The sequence below is a fragment of the Cupressus sempervirens genome, chromosome 7 (assembly GCF_028749045.1).
Source record: "Cupressus sempervirens isolate cs-2001-9-10 chromosome 7, ASM2874904v1, whole genome shotgun sequence".
NCBI lineage: Eukaryota > Viridiplantae > Streptophyta > Pinopsida > Cupressales > Cupressaceae > Cupressus > Cupressus sempervirens.
Genome location: NC_143124.1, coordinates 806,612,078 through 806,629,550, shown reverse-complemented (window position 1 = coordinate 806,629,550; position 17,473 = coordinate 806,612,078). Strand labels below are relative to the sequence as shown.

The window sequence follows — 17,473 nt, the reverse complement described above, 5'->3', positions numbered from 1 at the left end:
TATTATCACCATATATATTTTAAGTTTCTTGTATCATTAATATGTATATTAGTGATAGATTTTTAATATGAAAATCTAAATAGAATATATACATATATGCTTAATGTATATATTAAATTATATATTTATTATATAAGAATAATCAAGCTCATTCTTAAAGCAAGATAAGAAGGAATGACACTAGTTTATAATTTATGTTTTCTTGGAAATATCTTATATTGTAATCTCTTTCTTATTTTATTTTTTATAAGAGCTATGTGCCTTGATCTTTTCCTCCTAGAATGCTATTGCAGGATAAAGAGGGAGATTGAGACTCAGAGGGAAGTTGATATTTCAGGCAATCTTGAAAAAGAGGGAGAAGATAGAGGATATGAGTCAACCTTCGGTGATCTTGATCATATTGATTAAGAGGGAGTAAACCATTTTGAGATGGATTACTCAATTATCAATAAATTGTATCAAACAAGAGGATTTTTATTATGGAATATTCCTCATGACTGTGATTTTAATGAGTCTACCCCCTATGTACATCATGAGGAAGTGACGACTTTCAAATGATGTCACTTGTATTTGGAGAAGTTGTTGTAAGGTGACAATAACTTGTATTATGGGATCAAACAAATAGAGTACATGGTGAATGTCTTGCATCTCAACATTCTGGGAGACCATTACTCAGAGTATTTGGTGAATATCATTGATATTCTGGGAGGCCAATACTCTTGATATCATATGTGATATCAAACCTTATTTTGAGTAATTGGTGAATATCATTGATATTTTGGGAGGTCAATACTCGTAATGTCAAATGTGATATCACACCTTATTTGAGTACTTGGTGAATATCGAATGTCAATAATTTGGAAGGCCAATACTCTTGATATCAGATGTGATATCAAAACCTTTTGAGTACTTGGTGAATATCTTTGATATTCTAGGAGGCCAATACTCGTAATATCAATTGTGATATCATAATGGTGGATATCATCTCATCAAAGATATATGTTTTCCATACCTTATATTACCAATGGTGTAATACATGTCTTGTGTTTATCCTTCCTAGCTAAGAGGGAGTGTTGATGTTTTGATAGCTTTGGTAGGATAAACCTATGAGGTAAAAAGAAGTTAATATAATCACAATGATATATATATAATGTCATTATATTTATTGTTGAATAGACATGTCCTAAACGGACATTTCTATTCTCTTGGTTTATTCCTCATACAAATTCAAGGATGTTGCTATTTGAAAAACACATACCGAATAGAATGGCGATGCTAATACACTTGCAGCAGTCCTCTAAAAACAACATACTATCACATTTGATACCTATAATGGCCCACCATGGTATATCAAGAACCCAAAAACTATTCCAATCCATCCAATTACCCGAGGCAACCATACCCAACAACCACTAACCACTTCATGGACTATCACTATACACAAATCACGAAATCTCACATAGAGTGGACCACAATTGATCTAGGTAAAATCGAAAGACAAGGCCTCACCGTTACAACCATCTCTTGGGTCAAATCCCTACAAGGCCTTCTAATTGAACCTGCCTTCTCTTTTGTCCACTTTTGCAAAATGAAAAAAACCCCTACAATATTATTAGAAAGAAAGAAGAAGCTCGATTGTTCTTTCTCTCACTTGATACTATACATTTTTCGTTTTCACTCCCTCTCTTCAATATACTTTTCCTTTCTTCAATTACCTAAACTAAGAATGTCCTTTGTTTGTTGACAATATTATCTACTTCTCTTTACAGGTTCACTAGTTGCAACAAAGAGACGAACAAAGTCGTTTTGACTTGTCATACGCAAGATTTACTAATTAACTCCAAATAATAGCACTGCTCACATTTTATGGGAAATCTTACAAGGTTTACCCATACAAATATATTATACTATCAAAATTGGCACACGTACTTTTACTTACATGCAATGCTTCTATTAAACATCATGCATGCTTCTAATGGCAATTTACAATTATATTGATAAACTACAATTTAGCTTTAAAATACCTTTGTTGTTAAGAACTTTTGGACCACTCTAGCCATTATTGTTTCATGACCAAATATCCTATATGTCATAAGAAAATTATGTTGAACCCTTTAGTGATCTACGCAATTTCATAGAATGATAATATGCATAAAATACGCTATCGTCTTATCCCTTGGACCTCTTACAGGTACAAGTGTTGGTATATTGTTTTGTTATAATAGGTAAAACAATGGATGTGTTTGAAATATTTCAATATTTAAATTGATGAATTTTGAAAAGGTGATGGATAGAAAGAAAATTATTAGGATTAAAGGTTTTGGTATTTTTTCAAAGAGTTATCTTTAAAAAGTACTTGTTCAAAGAATTATCACAAAACTGTATTAAGGATACTGTATAATTTATGTTCCTTTCAATCTAAATTTATTGAAATAGAGGCTCAAAGAGTAGAAAGGATTTTATAGTATGCTATCGATAAAGATTTTGTTAAATTTGCCTATTTCAAAAGTACATTCCATAATCAATTGTGATGGTTTAGGATATGTTGTGAAGAACAACTTTAATAGGACATGTGTTGTTTCAAAATAACTTTGAGATGAGATTATGAAAATAATTTGAGGTCGAGGTCAAGGAATGAGATTTGAGAATATCAATTAAAAGTGGCATCTCGTATGTATACTCTTTACATTACAAAATACTAAGTACACATGAAGGGTTACATTTTTAAAGAAAAATTAAAGAAAAGTAATTATATAATGGTGTAAACATAAAATAATGACATTTTAATATAAGGTTGAGATTTAATTGAGTATATGATAAGGACAATGTGTCATGTGTAGAGATACTGACATTTTGAAGTAATGGTAATACCATAGAAAATGAAATTGTCCATGTGACTTTGTGTCATCTATTTATGAATGATAAATATAGAGACATAATAATTGACAAGATAACATAAGAGTATATTGGCATCATTGACAAGAGAAGAGTAGCAACCCGTGATTTAGATGAGCATAGTTTTTGGTTTGTTGATCAATGGTTAAGAAAGCGATGTCTACTCATAAAGAGTATACTTAACTAGAGATGACAACAAAGAGCATGGAGAAATCCTCAAAGATCGAATGTAGGTAGGCTCAACTGTCTATATGTGTACCTTGATACTTTACATGATATATTTGTTTAGGTCCTACTTTTGAAGTGTAAGTCATGACAATCCTCTAGTTTCCCAGAGTTGATAATAATGCCATAACTTGTCCCTATTCGAAGAATGCATCATATATGGAGTTTTGCAAGTGCCCTCATTTGATAAAATTTTGTATTTTTATCATATTAGTGAAGAAAGTGGTGTATAATTGTGTTAATGAGGAGATTCTTTGTAAATGAAGGATATGGTATGAACACAAAACACTATATTTCAAATACAAAAAAAAATGTCTAACTATTTATTTTTTCATATCTGTAGGAGTATAGAACAACTTAAAATATAATTATCAAAATTACTTATGAAATAACCATTTAACTAGATTTATAAAGAGAAGCACAAATGTAGCATAGAGATTATGAATTCATTAGAATGACAAAGTTATAAAATTGGTATTCTTTATTAGCTTAAGAAAGTTTTTGGTTCTTGCATAGCTTTCTCTATTATTGGACTAGAAAGATTGTTGCCTTCTTCAAAACTATTACTATTATTTCAAAATTAGATAGTGAACTGAGTTGTTTGAATTTTAGCAAAATAATTTTTGGGTCTTATTTTAAACTCTCTCTCTCTTTTAAATTGCATTGACTTATTTGTTTAAGGTGGAAAATGTGTGTTTAAAAATTGTCCTTTTTCATTGTGGTCAACATGTTCATGGACATCTAGTGAGTTAAGTTTCAAATAAAATTGCTCTTAATTGGTTGAATGCAACATTTTGAACTTCGAAATTTGGCATTGTAACATGAGAGATATCCCATTAAATTGGAATGATATAGAGAACTTTAATGTGACTATTTGGGTTCTCTCCTTTGAATACTTGCTTGATAATTGTTGCGATTGTTTTCTATTGATTAATGGACTAATGGTGAAATCTAGTTTTCTAGTTATGTCATTGGAGCTTAAATTGAAAATCAATAAGTTATTACTAGAGTCATGAGGTAATGTAAAGAAAATTGAATTATGTTTGGTGGAGATTTCAAAGAGATAGCTTACAAAAATCTTTTTGAAGAACTCAAGTAATGAAAGGTTGATAAACCTTAGTTATATTAAATATAAATAGATGTCATGAACATTATAATTCACCTATGATGCTCATTTGAAGTTAGATGTATGTTTACATTGACTTCATCAATCTTTAGTATTAATATAAAATTGCATGATATATTTTGAGTTATAAAATGTGAATGGAATTGATTAGTCAATCTTCATGGTGTAACTCCAACTATGGTTGTCAAAATAACTACTTACCTCTCTAGTTTCCAAGGATCTCAAATTGAGAGCAATTGATGTGTATGCCATGATCATTCCAATTATTTCTTGTGTGGTAAGAAAGGAAAGATGGGAGTGCGTTAATAGTTAGTTATTTTGAATCTATCTTTTTTTAGCCCTTCTTTGGTAATGTCACCATAGTGTATGATTAATGACTAACATTGTATTAATTCCTTGTGTTCTCTCTCTTCCATTTTTGAGCGAAGTATCAAACTAGTGAATGAATCTAATGAATAAATGGTAATCAAATCTAATCCTTCTTTCTTTTGGGTTTACTTCATCTTGTTATGTCAATTAATAAATAAATGAATTATTCATATTGCTTTTCTTTCTTAATATCTTCTAGTGATGTGTGTTTTATGTTTATATTATGATGCATGTATCTTTTAGTAGTTTCAATGGCATCATCACTTTATCAACTACACATCTTTTCAAAAAGTATATTGTTTTCATCATGAACAATTGCTCTATATTATGTGTAATACAATCTATTGACATTGTATTTATTGATATAAATATAGAATAATTAAAAATAGTTACATTTTTACTAGTTTCTCTTTTAATAGAATATAAATTTTATAGACACAAAACAAAAATATCATAGCACAACATGGTTCCACTATCATGTGAAAAAAGGATGACTAGACGTGACCTCATAACTACTAGACAAAGTTATTTCCACTCAAATTAAACCCCATCCTAATTACTATTAATTATTTATCAGTAATTACACTCTGAATTGGTATATGGATGACCATCTATACAAGTCAAATGAAACTCTAAATTAATGGAAGTTGCATTTATTTCCCTCCCCATAATAAAATGTGAGTGAATTTAAAAATCGGTATCTGTAAACATAATTAAATTTATATTCTGATTGATCAATATTAAACCATTATTTTCAAAAGTGGGTGGTGGCAATCTTAACAATCTCTCATGGTGATGTCAACAAATATGACCCCCAATACAAATTTTCAATATAAAACTACGGTCCACATTATTTCTTCTCCATTCCTCGAAATTTAACTGCTCGCTTCAAAAGTTATCTGAAGCCCATAACATCCTGACACGAGCAAAAACTCTCTATTTTTTTATAAGAAGGTGCTCAAGCAACTAGGAATCCATCTGGGCTTTAACTACTGTTTACCTTTACAAGATCTCCAAGATTCCATCTTTGTATAATAAGACTAGAGTACGTAGATGTAGCCTCGAAACCAACAAAATATATTCAAATACAGCCATTTTTTTCTGAGACTCACATGGCTCCACCAAACTCATGTATTTATTCAATAATATCACAACAAATGGGTCTTCAGCTTTGGGTGAATGCCTTTTTTTGCCTCTGTTTGAATGGCTTACTTTTCTGTTTCTTTCCAAGCTATTGTAGTGGCAGTCATGGCAGGGATGGTTTTGGCAGTGCCCATTTACACCACGCTCTCTGAGCAATTGGAATCCATGATGATAGATCCAGAGATTATCATGATGTTGTCTCCAGTGGCTCTTGTTCTTCTTATCAGATGGCTTTCTTCTCCTTCTGCTTCCACTTCTTTGTCTTCTTTCTTCTTTGCCAATGATCCATCCTCATTCCATAGGGTGGGAGGATCACCAGTGGGTGTGGCCATTGTGCTTTTGATGGTGTTGCTTATGATCTGGTATCAGGGTTCTGGTGGAGATGATGAGTCAGAAGATTAGACCTAGATTTCTCTCTTCATGTATCTTGCCATAATGTATTAGATCTGTAATGGGATTCAATCTGATTTGATTTCCAAATGAAATTTAGTTAGAAAATTCTGTAATGGTATTCGATCTTTATTTCATTTTCAAATGAAATTTAGTTAGAAAATTAGTTTTTAGAGAATTTCAATTAGAAATACTTATGTTGATAAATCGACATGAAATGTCATATAAGTTTGTACTTCTATTCAACTTTGGAAGTAATAAAACTCAAATACATGTGGGAATGTTAATTTTTTTGGTTTGGATCTAATGCCCTTCATGTTCTTTATGGACAAAATTTGATAGTTTTTTGTTTGGATCTAATGCCAAAAGAAGATCTGGGTTCCTTCATAATCTCTTTGACCATTGATTCATAGACTTGTGTGCTGAGACGATCTTATGATTTTGCCATATTCTCTCATGTTTTTACTAAAGTCTCTCAACAAATCAAGGGTCTTCAATAATCTTGAAGGATTGTTTACTGCTGCTGGGATTGTAGTCCTTGAAGTCTCTTATTCTGAGAGTTTATTGAAGGGCTGTACCAGGAGAAACTAACCAGAAATTCTAGAACATGGATTCCATAAACAAAGATTAATGTTAGGTTTGGTCAACAATCAACTCATCTACTTCAATATCATATTGTGCTGACATCAAATTAGTAATTCTGACCTTTGACATGCAAAGCGTCCTTAATTTTCCATTTCATTTTATATTAAGCTTTTTCAAATATACACACTTTCATTTCAACTTAATTCTTTACAATTGATCAAAACTGTATACACACTTTCATTTCAACTTAATTCTTTATAATTGATCAAATCAGTGCTATACGTATAGTAGCATCTACAAGTGGTTTTATTGTTTATTCAAGGGCGGAAAAAAGTAAAATTTATAGAATTAGAGTAATATATAGATATTTATTAATATTATTTTGAAAGATTGTATTGTTGTAATTTACTTAAGTTTATAGAGGTTTGAAAATATATTGTGAGAATAGTTTTAAAAAATCACATTTACATATTCAAATGTTTCATTTAAATATACTTGTATATTATACATAAGGAAACTAAAAATATTTATGACAATAACATTATATAACTTTTAATACAAATTATAGATAGGGAACATATATACACTTGTGATAATGATATTACATAATCGCCGCTCAAATTTAGAACTAAAAATGTCAGACTATGAGTTTTGAAGGCATGTGTGTCAACTGGGGTTTCAATCTTTTTGTCACTTGATGCCTTGTAGTTTGCTTCCTACAAAATTCAGCCAAAACGTGTCGGACTTTTGAAAATAATTAGATTAGTTCTACGATTTTTGCATGTTCATAGTTTGAATTGTATGTCTTCTTCTACTTTGCATAATTTTATCACTTTAGTACAACAATTGAACCTATAGCACACACCCCCCTCCACACACACACGCACACACGCACAAGAGATGTTTAAATTAATACTGATACCTTTCATATTGAAAAGGAGATGCTTAAATTGAAAATTGATACCTTTCTTTCATATTCACTTCTCTCCTTAAATCCTAACACAAATATTGATGTTGCTTGATAGGTTTCTTTCATATTGACTTCTCTCCTTAGATCCTAACACAAATCTTGATGTTGATTGATAGGTATTTATGTATGCCCGCGGCATGGAGGAACACATAGCTTGATCATGATCACTCAATTGAATACTCAAATCTTTCATTTTAAACTTCTACTCAATTGCCTTCAAGATGTTTGATTGAGTACTATTCAATTGAAATACTTGATGTGAAAAGATAGAATGATCTATAGGAGTTCAAAAGAGGTAGGTAGTTCTTATACACAAATTTCACAACTTTTTATTTATTTTTTAATAAACCTGACATTAGAGAGCACCTTCTTGCTTCCTATAATCCCAACCATTATGATTTCAAATTAGGGGCAAAAATTATTAGACTGTGGCTTTAGCCACCATAGTAAAAGATATTAATGACATTCATCACCATAGACTAACATTTTGGGTTAAAATCAAGGCTAGTGAGTAGAGAATCATTTTATGCTTTGAAAAATGGTAATGGGCTAAGAAAAATCAAACGTGAAGAAGGGGCATAAAGCATAACCACCAAAGTGAGGCCAAAATGAGTGTAGATTATAGAAGAATACAATTTAGGTTATATCTCCCTTCCCCTCTCCCTCTTTCACCCTCACTCTCCCCACCCCCTCTCTCCCACATCTACCTTCCCCTTTCTTTCTCCTTTCCCCCTCTCCCTTTTCCCTTTTCTTTCCCCATCCACCCCCTCCCACTTCACTATCCCCCCTCAACACTCTTTCATCTCTCTACTCATATCTCTTCCCTTATCTCTCTAGTTCCTCCTCTCCCTTTTCTCCTATTTGTCTCCTCCCTCTCCCTCCCTCCTCAAACCCTAATCTACAATCCTTAAACTTTATACTAGTTTATAAACCCTAAACCCTATGAAGTTGTAATCCTTAAACTCTATATATTTTCTCCATTTCCCTCTCTCTCTTTCCCCCTCTCACTCACTCTCTCTTCCCCTTCTCTCCATATTCCTTGCCTCTCTCTTAATTTGTCTCATTCCCTAGATCTCTTACTCTCTCCCTAATGTGTGTGTGTGTGTGTGTGTGTGTGTGTGTGTCTCAAAAAGCTTGATACAATTAACTTTAAAACTTGAGTCAAAAAGCTTGATATAATTATGCGAGGTACCTTGCTATGAAAACTCACAATTGTCATAATTCATTTCCCCCTCTTCTCACGAAACTGGTTAAAAGGATAGTAAAATCTAAATTGTAAGGAAAACAAAATTAGATTCAAAGAGAGCTTTGAATCAATTTTAATCAAATTGTTGATTTAAATTTCCATTCACCAAAGCTTGATTCTAATTGAGAGCTTTGAATTGATTAAAGGAGAAGTCTAGGATTAAATATGCAAAGAAAGCGTCAAAATTCTTTCAATAAGACTAGGAATTAACATATCTTGTAAGATATTTCTATACTAGAAAAATATTTTGTAATCACTTTTTTTCTTTAAATAGTTTGTTTATTTACTTGGATATCAATGTAAGGTCCCTTCCCTAGTACCCTATTATAAATCTTCATAATACAAATTTTATTAGAGCTAGGAAGAATATGGAGATGAGATGTCATGTTTTTGTCTCTTGTGTATAGAATGTGAATTATATAATGTTACCATACATCTTATGATAGAACAACGGTAAGAAGGTTTTGGGATCTAAGTATGTCATGATTGACATTTTTCTTATCAATAATGAACCTGAGATCTTATTGAGACTTATATATATTTTAGTTATTGTTGTGCTAAGTACCCTATTCGAAATTACATTAGGTTGATAAGCTAAGACCTTATGGAATATAGGATCGAGATATCATAACTTAGAAACTATGTCGATGGGTTCATTCTATTTTATGGCCTATTAGGATAATTGAATTAGATGGTTATTATGGAAAGATGAATCAACACCCACCCTTGTGAATATTACTAATAGTCACAGATGAAAATTGTTATCAAAATTGGATAAGGGTCTACATGGTAGAACTCAGTATGATGTAATGTAATAAATTAATTATTTTGCAAGTAGTATTAGGTGGATATGTTGATATTCTTGAGGATAGATTTTATGGCCCAATAAAATGTAATAGAATTATTCTATGATTGATTTTGAAACTATGTGACATGACTATGCAAACATCCTGATTACCTGACATGATTATCTTTCCACTCAGTCAAAAGTAGCAAATTTGGTAGGGACAAAGTTGTAAGAGATAGTGGCTTGATGTTTTTGCCAAAAAGAGATAGAGGGAGAGTCTTTTTAGTGGACTCATACAAACTATTGGGGTGTTCATCCACTCTCTAAGTTTAGAGACAACTAGGGTTTTGGAAGGAGAAAGACTAAGGAGAATGGAGCTCTTCATCAACTATCCTTTGCCTTTAGCTTTGATCAATTGGTATCCTTGCCATGGCCTTCATTGAACTTGCTTAATGGTGTTAATTATTATTCATATAGTGGTGGAAAAATGTAATGTGTGTGGTGTTGAGTGCATTGTCATGTGTTATTGTTGTGATGGATTTCTCTTGAAATTTTTCTTTGTTTTTGTGTGCATGAATGTTAATGGGTGTGAAGGCTTCACTCACCTTTGGGAGGGAAAAAAACCTTGGGTGAAGGGGTTAGTTGGCCTCAACATTGAAGTTGAGATATTTTCCTTTTGTAGAGGGTTTTGTTGTTCATGGAGTATGGACTCCATTGAAGCCATATGCCTTGTTTGTTATTATGGGAGGTATAAGTGTATTGATGTGATGAGGAGGATGCATTTTGATAGCCTTGAAGAGGCATTTGTATTATGGGAGGTATAAGTGTATTGATGTGATGAGGAGGATGTATTTTGATAGCTTTGAAGAGGCATTATGCAATTTTAGATGTATATGTGTATGTGGATATGGCATTCTCCTCTTTGGAGAGCCTACCTTCACCCATTGTTTCATGATTCCAATGGTGAATCATTGTGTTAAACCTTGGAGGGATTGTATATGTATTGTGATGTGATGGTATATGCATTGTTAGTTGCTTGAGTATAATCTGTTTGAGTCTTGTTTCCCTAGCTCAGTGGGTGGCTTCTTAGAAGCCTAGGATGGGAGGTGAGCCTCCATGGTTCTTGGCTTTATGTTGTTTTTGTAGGGTTGTGAGAATGGGATCTATGAAGAAATTAGGGTTTTCCCCTTGGCACTATTGAAAGAATCAAGTGTTGTGAAGAAATCAATCTTTTCCATGTCATTTTGTAATGTGTTATGATAGCAAAATCTCCATTTTATGCTCTTTGATATGTGAGAGGGATTTACCCCCTACTTTATACCATTGTGAATGTGTAAAATGTGATTGATGCTATGCATATAGTTGGCATTGTAAGAGAAAGATGGTAACATTTCCATTGTTGCATAGGAAGGAAAGAAATAATTCATGTAAAGGAATATCCATTATTGTGGAATTCATGTTGAAGTTAGGTGATTAAGCTCTTGTACATATGTAGATTCATGTATTCAATCTATAGTTAAAACTTGCAAAATTTTCATGTGAGAGAATTAATGTAATAATTATTCAAGGTAGATTGAGTGAATTCATTATAAGGTTTCATGTTATGTGATTTGATGGAGATAAAAGTTCTTGTATTACAATTGTTCATATGTATGCATGGAAAATGGTTCAATATATTTCAATAATAAGCATTGCCAAATCTAGTTTTACCATCATTTGGAAACATATAATTGATTTTGTGCAAACTGCATCTTGGGTGTTAATCTTTGATTTTTGATCATCTAATCTAGATGGATGTAAGAGTGAAACATAAAATATATCACTTAAAAGGAATAAGGAAGTCACATCAAACATCACTAAACCCACAATTACAAATCTCCTACAATAAAGAGAAAGAATGAAAGCATAAAATCCATAGTGAAACATGTTCGTACATGCTTATTTGCTCTCTAGAATTTGTATGGGAGAGGCAATTAAATCCCCTCCCATTTATAGACCAATATTTTATTCCAAGGGATATTCCTTGGAATCTCCCCAATATAAACTTTATAACCTAAACTTTCCAACTAGGTCAAATAAAAAAAAAAAGACAAAAAAAATTATGATAATAAAAAGACCCTAGAAAGCTAAACCTATTGATAAGTAGAAGATAATTTCCACAGCAAGTCAAATTGTGATGTGAATATCAGGATTTAACTGTGTGATTTTGAGTCAAACTCATTGACCCATGTTTCATGAGTAGTGATTCAACATGAATCCATCTCTCATGAGAATAAATGGAACACTCAGCACTCATTGGATCTAGGTGATGCTCACAGGGGTGAAGCACCGAGACTTCCCGGGAGGTCACCCATCCCAGTACTACTCCAGCCTAAGCGCGCTTAACTACAGAGTTTCCTCCATATTTAAACCCAAAGCTTGCAACCCCATTTGCAAAACCTTCACCAAGTGTTGTTCCTTATGAACCATTCATTAGAAAGCCCCTTAAGCTCATCAATTGATAAGTAGAAGATAATTTCCATAGCAAGTCAAATTGTGATGTGAATATCAGGATTTAACTGTGTGATTTTGAGTCAAACTCACTGACCCATGTTTCATGAGCTAAACCTATCCTAAGGAGTGTTCATCACACTCAACCATACACTAAACCCAAAACATGGTCAAAGACATGTCAGAAAATTTTGTAAGGAAACATAACAAAAAAAAAACCAATAACTAATACCCCCCCCCACCAACCACCTACCTTGGTCAACCACTTCTCTGCACCATTCTCACCCTCCCATCACCTCACGTGTGAGAGGTCCCTACTTGGCAAGTACATTCCACTCCCCAAGAGAAAAATGCATGACCTTGGAAGATGTGTAAAAAGGCTGAGGTAAGGTAAAGTAAGCTTGTTTTCCCCAAAAAAAAGCGCACACAAGACTCCTTCCTTAGTACCTAGGGAGGAGTGCTTCAAAAGGGGGCCAAATGAAAAGCTAAATGTCCCCTCATGTGTGTCACGTAAGCCATGGGAGGGCCACGTTTTGATTAAGGAAAGGGGTTAGGTGATTAGCAGGAGGGTATTAGGAAGAAGGGTTAGATAGTATAGAATTTAAGTTGTTTTTTTAAGTGTTCTTGGGTAATGGTTGGGAATTAGTTAGTAAAGTAGGATATTAATGTAGTTAGGGGGTAAATTATAGGATGTAAAAAAGTTAACACCTAGGGATTAGTTCATCAGGATTAGTACTAGATTTGTATGATTAAGGAATGTGTTAGTAGATAAAGTTAGGGTTTGTTAATAGGATATATTATTAGGTAGAAAAAGGAATTTGGTTATGGTTTAGAAATAGTTTAAAAAGAGATGTGTTAGGAAATAAGTGAGTTTAATAAAATTAGTAAAAGTGTTAGCATTTAAAGGTTGAATAAATATTTTACATTTGGCGAGTTATGAGTGTAAGAATATGGCATTGTATAATTAGAAAAGAGATAGGCTTAGGAAATTAGTAAGTTCATGAATGATAGTAAGAAAATGGGTCCACATTGTCATTATGAATTAGTAAGGATGTCGGGTTAGATAGTTAGTATGTTAGGTTTTATATGTGGGATGGGTTGTAAATATGATGTTTATAAGTTATCTCACATTTTCCAGGATGCGTATGTGTATAGTTTGTGTTATTGATTTACTATAATATCTTATAGTTAGAGAATAAACTTTTGACTATACTCCCCTTTTACAACGAACATTAACAAGAATATATAATTGTATAAGAATTAATATAACATTAATAAAAGGAGTCAACAACATTTTCAAATGCATCTTGTGTTATTCAAGGTTTGAAACATCCTAGGTTACTTTCAAAAAAAAAAATTTGTAGTTGTGTTTTGCCTTGTAAAATTTGGGTATGACAATTAAGTCTTACAAGCAATTGATAGTTGAGTAAATATACGAAATTAAACTCTCTTTTTAGACATATCACCTTATCTTGCCATACCTATTATTTTCAAATTACTCTTAAACATTAAATAGCTCTTTAAAAATTGAAAGATTGTTGTCTATTTTGTATGTAAATGAAATATAAACTTAACTTAAATTTACTTATTTTAATGATTGATTATATAATTTATAAATAACATTACACATAAAGATAGAAATAGACAACAATTTTTAATATAACTCCTGAATTTAATAAATAATAAATAATAATAATAATTAATGTTGTGTATATCACCTAAAACGAATGCTTTTATGTATACCATTCATTCCCATTTAAAAAATATATTACACAATGAATTAGCTCAAAATCTAGACAATCAAATCCAAAGAAAAAACAAAACTGCCGGCCACAGAATCTACAAGAGGAGGAGCAGCCTAAAATCCCTTGTTAGGCAAGTAGAGTTGTATTCAAGAGCGGTTTTGTCGTTCCTCCAGCCTCTTCTTCTCCCTGTTCTTCCATGGTCTCACAAACAGGACGATTTCTAGTCTCAGGAAGAATCAGAGTAAACAGAGCACTCAATAATGCAAATCCTCCAAACACAAGGAATGGAAAGGAAGAATGAGTTCTTCCACTGACAACAACCAGAGGGGCAATGGCAGCTCCTGCCATTACAGCCTGCCTCAGCATCGCCACAGCTATGCTTCTCACATCAGTAGCAAACAATTCCAAACTGAAAACATAGACAATGTCAAAGGTGGTGCACACCGCCAGAAACCCACTCAATTCCGCAATCATCTGCATCCATCTACTCGACATGACAAAACTACAAATGAAGCAACACACGGCACAAGAACCAGCAGAAACAGAGACCAGTATCCTTCGATCAATTATAGGGAGAAGCAATGTTCCCACAGCTATGACTGGAACCTCCATCAGAGCATTCAGTGTTGTGTTTATATATGGATTGAAGCTGAGGTTTCCAATGTTTAATGGCATGCCATAGTAGACCAAACCAGTCCCAAATCCTACCGCCATTAAAACTGCCATTCTCTTGCGAGCCCATGGGACTACCAATATGCTTTTCATACTCTTGGCTCTGCTTATATTATCCTGGTTTGCTGTAACGGAAATACCCACATTCTGAGGTAAATTGCTGTTGTTCCTTGTGGCCATTTTTCTAAGGATTTCTAGAGCCTCTGTCTCCCTTCTTCTGATTACTAGCCATCTGGGGGACTCGTGTGTGAAGGGAAGAAAGAGGCAGCAGTATGCCATTGATAGAGAGGAAATGAAGATATATGTTGTTCTCCAGCTGGACTTTGTGAGGTATGCAATGGGTGGAAGAGAAGCGAAACCTGCAGCAAAGAAGAGGAAACCGTAGAGACCAATCTGTCCTCTCCTTTTATGGCTGACTAGTTCGGTGGATAGCACTAGACTGCATATTCCCACTCCTGCTCGCCCAAAACCGCTGATCAGCCTGAGAAAAGAGTATATCCAGATGTTGGGGGAGAGGGCTGTTAAGAAGCCTGAGATTGATATTATTAGACATGAGAGAATTAGTGTTCTTTTTCGGCCTAGACATGTGTCTGCCGCAGATCCAAGGATCCCTGCACCTGCAATGATGAAATTCATACTTACTGGGTTATAATGTTCTTGAGATAACATGTACATGAGTTTTAAAAGCTCCAAGAACTGTTGTTATTTCGTAGTAAAAGATAGATAGAAATGAAATAGGAACAATGAACTTCATGACTATTTAGATTGTCAATATATGTATTGAATTGAATTATTACGGACAAATGTACTAAGAACAATGAACTTCATGACAATTTAGTCTGCCAATACACATATTTGATTGAGTTATTACAGACAAATGAACTAGGAACAATGATTTTCATTACTATTTAGTCTGCCAATACGAAAATTTAATTCATGGTTAATCGTTTATAATATTCTTGAGGAAATGAATTTTACAAGCTCCAACAGCTGTCATTCCTACATATTACAAAATAGAGATAAATTAACCGAGAATATTGAACTTATAACTATTTCGTCTGCCAATATTCAATTGAATTATTTCAACCAGATCATGGATTAATGTACAGGATCGTGACATCATTTTATGTAGTTTGATGGAAAATGTTATTATCAATTCATGTCACATTTTTTCATTAGATGGAATTAATGTTAAATGAATCATTTGATCTTAAATATCATCTAATTTAATGGATAAATGTGAATTTTGGTTCATAATCAAGGGATGATTAATAAAGAACAGATAAAATGTAAGATTTGGTTTTAAAAGGTTGCAGTTCAATTGATTGAATAAAATTGGATTGGTGAATATAACAGTATGTGATATAGAAATCATCCACATAGTTTGAACTTATGAAAATACATAAAAACTAAATATGACTTATCTAGGCTTCTTCAATTTAAGTAAATTAATCATTATTTATCAAATTCATTTTTTAAAGAGTGTATCAAAAGTCAAAACATTTCTTTTTTCAGAATTTCGAAAATACAATATTTTTTAATTTCCAATACAAACAATACAGATCATGAAGAACAAATGCTGAAAATTTCAAGAAAATCAATTGTATTTTCAATTTTTTGAATTTTGATCAAAAATACATTTTCATATGAAATTACTATAACTGACCACTCAAGACTGATAATTAAAAGAGTATGAGAGTATGAGAAAGATGACGTAATGAATCACTGATGAGTCAAACTACAAACCAATAAACTTGATTCAAAACTGTAAAACATAAAATTATTTGACCCACACATTAAAACACCAACTGGTCAAAATGTTTCTAGATTTGCCCATTTTCTTGCATTCTATCAAACAAAACCAGCCATATAACTCAGCAAGATAGCCATCAGAACATAAAGAAGGTGATTGAAATTAACAGCGTACCTAGAATGCACCCAATGAAGAAAAAGGAAGCAGGAAGGCCAGCCTTGAACTTGTTGTGACAAATGAGATCCCACTGAGAGACAACAGAAGCTCCATTGCCATCAACCCATTCCCAAACACTGCGATCCATTTCACAGATATCTGATTTTGGTGTACACCACCGTGGAGGAAGGTTCACTGTGACATTCTTGCCAAACTCTACATTCTCGGAGTATCGGCATTGCCAAGATGGCTGAGCATCTGAAAAGACTGCAATAAGAGTATGCATGGCATCAAAAACCCATCCCAGAGACACAATGAGGACATGAACCAGCTGGGCTTTTCCAAAACCACCCACATATTTCTCCAGAATCTCATCCACACAAAGCTGCTCTCTTTCCTCGTGATTTTCACTCTTCCCTCCATCATCTGGAAAACAAGAGACGTTGACCAAATGTTGGTTCAGAGTGTGTGAAGTTTCCATTGCTGTCAAGTTACAAAATGATGCTTTTGCTCTCGTTTATAAGCTTATTTTAAAGTTAAGATGCTCCAATATTAAATTCAAAGCACACAGACAAGAATCTGCCGCGGAAAGAAGATACAGATATTTTTATCCATCATAGATATCATTCGTGATGTAACAAAGGGAATCTAAATAGTGGGTTGGTAGAGCGTATCAAAAGAAATGCATACCAGGCTGTGAAGAAAGGGCTGTGCCACCGTCAGAGTTTGATTCCTCCTGTTTTGCTGTTAATGGAATTACACGTATTTCTAAACGGCGTGCAGAAGCCCACAATGTGCATTCCAGGCATCGACAAATGATGAGTAACTTTAATAAAGAGACAGATGTTGCCGTCTTTCGTCGTATTAAAGCCGCCACAATAAATTAAATATCCAGGACTATTACATACATAGAGATACTAA

At 33.1% G+C, this 17,473-nt stretch overlaps 1 protein-coding gene, 1 long non-coding RNA gene and 1 pseudogene across 6 annotated transcripts in view; 1 reads left to right on the top strand and 2 right to left on the bottom strand.

Annotated features, from left to right (window-relative positions):
• The window catches only part of LOC149549840 (uncharacterized), a 49,853-nt pseudogene extending 43,763 nt beyond the window's left edge, over window positions 1-6,090 (bottom strand).
• LOC149549839 (uncharacterized) overlaps window positions 1-8,070 on the top strand; it is a 78,688-nt gene extending 70,618 nt beyond the window's left edge. For 4 of the 5 annotated variants that reach the window (XR_016354146.1, XR_016354149.1, XR_016354148.1 and 1 more), the window contains exon 4: window positions 7,820-8,070. This is a non-coding gene — a long non-coding RNA (uncharacterized LOC149549839). Of the gene's footprint in view, window positions 1-293; window positions 910-7,819 lie in introns of those variants that run through there. The other variant, XR_016354145.1, reaches the window with a different exon arrangement.
• A 5,887-nt stretch (window positions 8,071-13,957) lies between these two features.
• Window positions 13,958-17,094, bottom strand: LOC149549838 (organic cation/carnitine transporter 1-like). Its single transcript, XM_089794972.1, has 2 exons — window positions 16,571-17,094; window positions 13,958-15,260 (listed from the first exon to the last, which is right to left on the bottom strand). The coding sequence occupies exons 1-2, from the start codon at window positions 17,031-17,033 to the stop codon at window positions 14,098-14,100; spliced, it is 1,626 nt and encodes a 541-aa protein (XP_089651098.1). The 5' UTR covers window positions 17,034-17,094; the 3' UTR covers window positions 13,958-14,097.
• Window positions 17,095-17,473: the final 379 nt, after the last annotated feature.

Excerpts from the sequence above, each read along its gene's own strand:
- LOC149549838 (XM_089794972.1), bottom strand. The coding sequence starts at position 17,033 with ATGGAAACTTCACACACTCTGAACCAACATTTGGTCAACGTCTCTTGT. Across the intron at positions 15,261-16,570 it reads CTTCATTGGGTGCATTCTAG|GTGCAGGGATCCTTGGATCT; the intron begins GTACGCTGTTAA and ends TCATCATTGCAG.